The following is a 1,458-nucleotide window of genomic DNA, read 5'->3' as shown; positions in this document are numbered from 1 at the left end:
ATAAGGCGTTGCCAGAGATGACAACACAGTGTCTGAGGCGGCAACAATGATGCTGAAGACACAGGCGACGTCAACAATGTCAACGACAACGATGGTGTTAGTGAAGACAGTCATGATCAAAGGTACGTTGGTGTCATTTTCATTTTATAGAAACATAACAACTTCATGGAATAAACTTTACATGAAGTCATTTTAAAATAATTATTATTTCAAAATTTAGTAACCCTTATTTAAGTAAACACACCCATTACTATCAGAGTTTCGTGATCTTAATAATGATAAAGCAACCTTGCCCTTTGAGGCATTTGTATCTGGTAACACATCAGCGATCCGAACAACCGACCGCCACCAGCATCATTATCATCATTCTCCTTCTCCTCGACCGGCCGCCCTGCAATACCCGCAGTCTTCTCCCCCTCCATATCTCTAAACTTGTGCAAATAAACCTTCAACGACTCCACATAATCCTCAAACCCCAACGTCGTCATCGCCCACAGCAAATCGTCCCCGTTGATCGTCTTTCGCTTCTCTCTCTGACACTTATCCGACGCCTCGCCCGTGATGAAGCTAACAAACTCCGACACACACTCTTGCACCGTCTCCTTCGCATCTTTCGATATCTTTCCGTTCGCTGGCACTGCTTTCTTCATGATCCTGCATTTATATAAAGTTAAACTGTTATGTGTTCGTAAATAACGGTGTCACTATATTTTGCATTTTGAATTATATTAATTGATAATTGTTAATTAATGTTTGCATAAGAGAGAAAGTTATATAAATCACTAATTCATATAATACAGTCTCAAACATTTGTCTAACTACATTGTGTCTAATACCTGCTTACATTCGCTATAGGAAGAAATCTATCTTGCTCACGGAGAGTTGATTGACCGCCACCGGATTCGTTATCGGAGTCTACCATTGAACTAATTATGCTTCGGTTAATGTTAATGCATTTTTTGGGTGATGCGAGAATGATATAAAGCGGGAAAGAAAGAAAGAGAGCTTATAAGAAATTAAGAATACTATTGTTATTGACACGTGGACAAGTAATGGCGGTTGGTGGTGGGAGAGTCAACTTCAGGTGATTTGGTGGTGGTGGAATGTGGACCGTTGATAAAGTTTCACATGACATGTTTTGATTGTGGAAGACGAATAAGATCTCCGTGAATCTGTTGACCAACATACATATAATAACTTAGAGTTAGAGCATCACAATGGAGTGAATGGACTATGTTATAGGTGGCAACCCAAAGGACCAGCAATGCGGACGAGTTGGGGGACTCGGTTTGTGGATGAAGTTTGAATATGCAAACTTGAGACGGGACGAGCTTTAGGGGTGAGCATAAATCGAGTAAATCTTGCGAATCCTGACTCGGATCAGGCCCGATTATTTACATTAAAGTCGGTTCCAGTGTCCTAATAATACCATTAACTGGGCCCGGGCACATATAGAAT

General features: G+C 40.7%; 1 protein-coding gene across 1 annotated transcript; it reads right to left on the bottom strand.

The window, feature by feature from the left end:
• Positions 1-269: 269 nt before the first annotated feature.
• LOC143550160 (nuclear transcription factor Y subunit B-3-like) lies at positions 270-922 on the bottom strand. The gene is made up of 2 exons (XM_077040865.1): positions 837-922; positions 270-654 (listed from the first exon to the last, which is right to left on the bottom strand). Exons 1-2 carry the CDS (start codon positions 920-922, stop codon positions 270-272), a joined length of 471 nt encoding a protein of 156 aa, XP_076896980.1.
• Between the last annotated feature and the right edge of the window lie 536 nt (positions 923-1,458).

The sequence above is a fragment of the Bidens hawaiensis genome, unplaced genomic scaffold (genome assembly GCF_021521415.1).
Source record: "Bidens hawaiensis isolate Kalapana, Puna unplaced genomic scaffold, B.hawaiensis_p1.1 tig00015931_1, whole genome shotgun sequence".
Classification (NCBI taxonomy): domain Eukaryota; kingdom Viridiplantae; phylum Streptophyta; class Magnoliopsida; order Asterales; family Asteraceae; genus Bidens; species Bidens hawaiensis.
This window is presented reverse-complemented; position numbering and strand designations above follow the sequence as displayed.

Coding starts and splice junctions, on each gene's coding strand:
- LOC143550160 (XM_077040865.1), bottom strand. CDS start 922: ATGGTAGACTCCGATAACGAATCCGGTGGCGGTCAATCAACTCTCCGT. Junction 655..836: donor CCTATAGCGAATGTAAGCAG/GTATTAGACACA, acceptor ATATAAATGCAG/GATCATGAAGAAAGCAGTGC.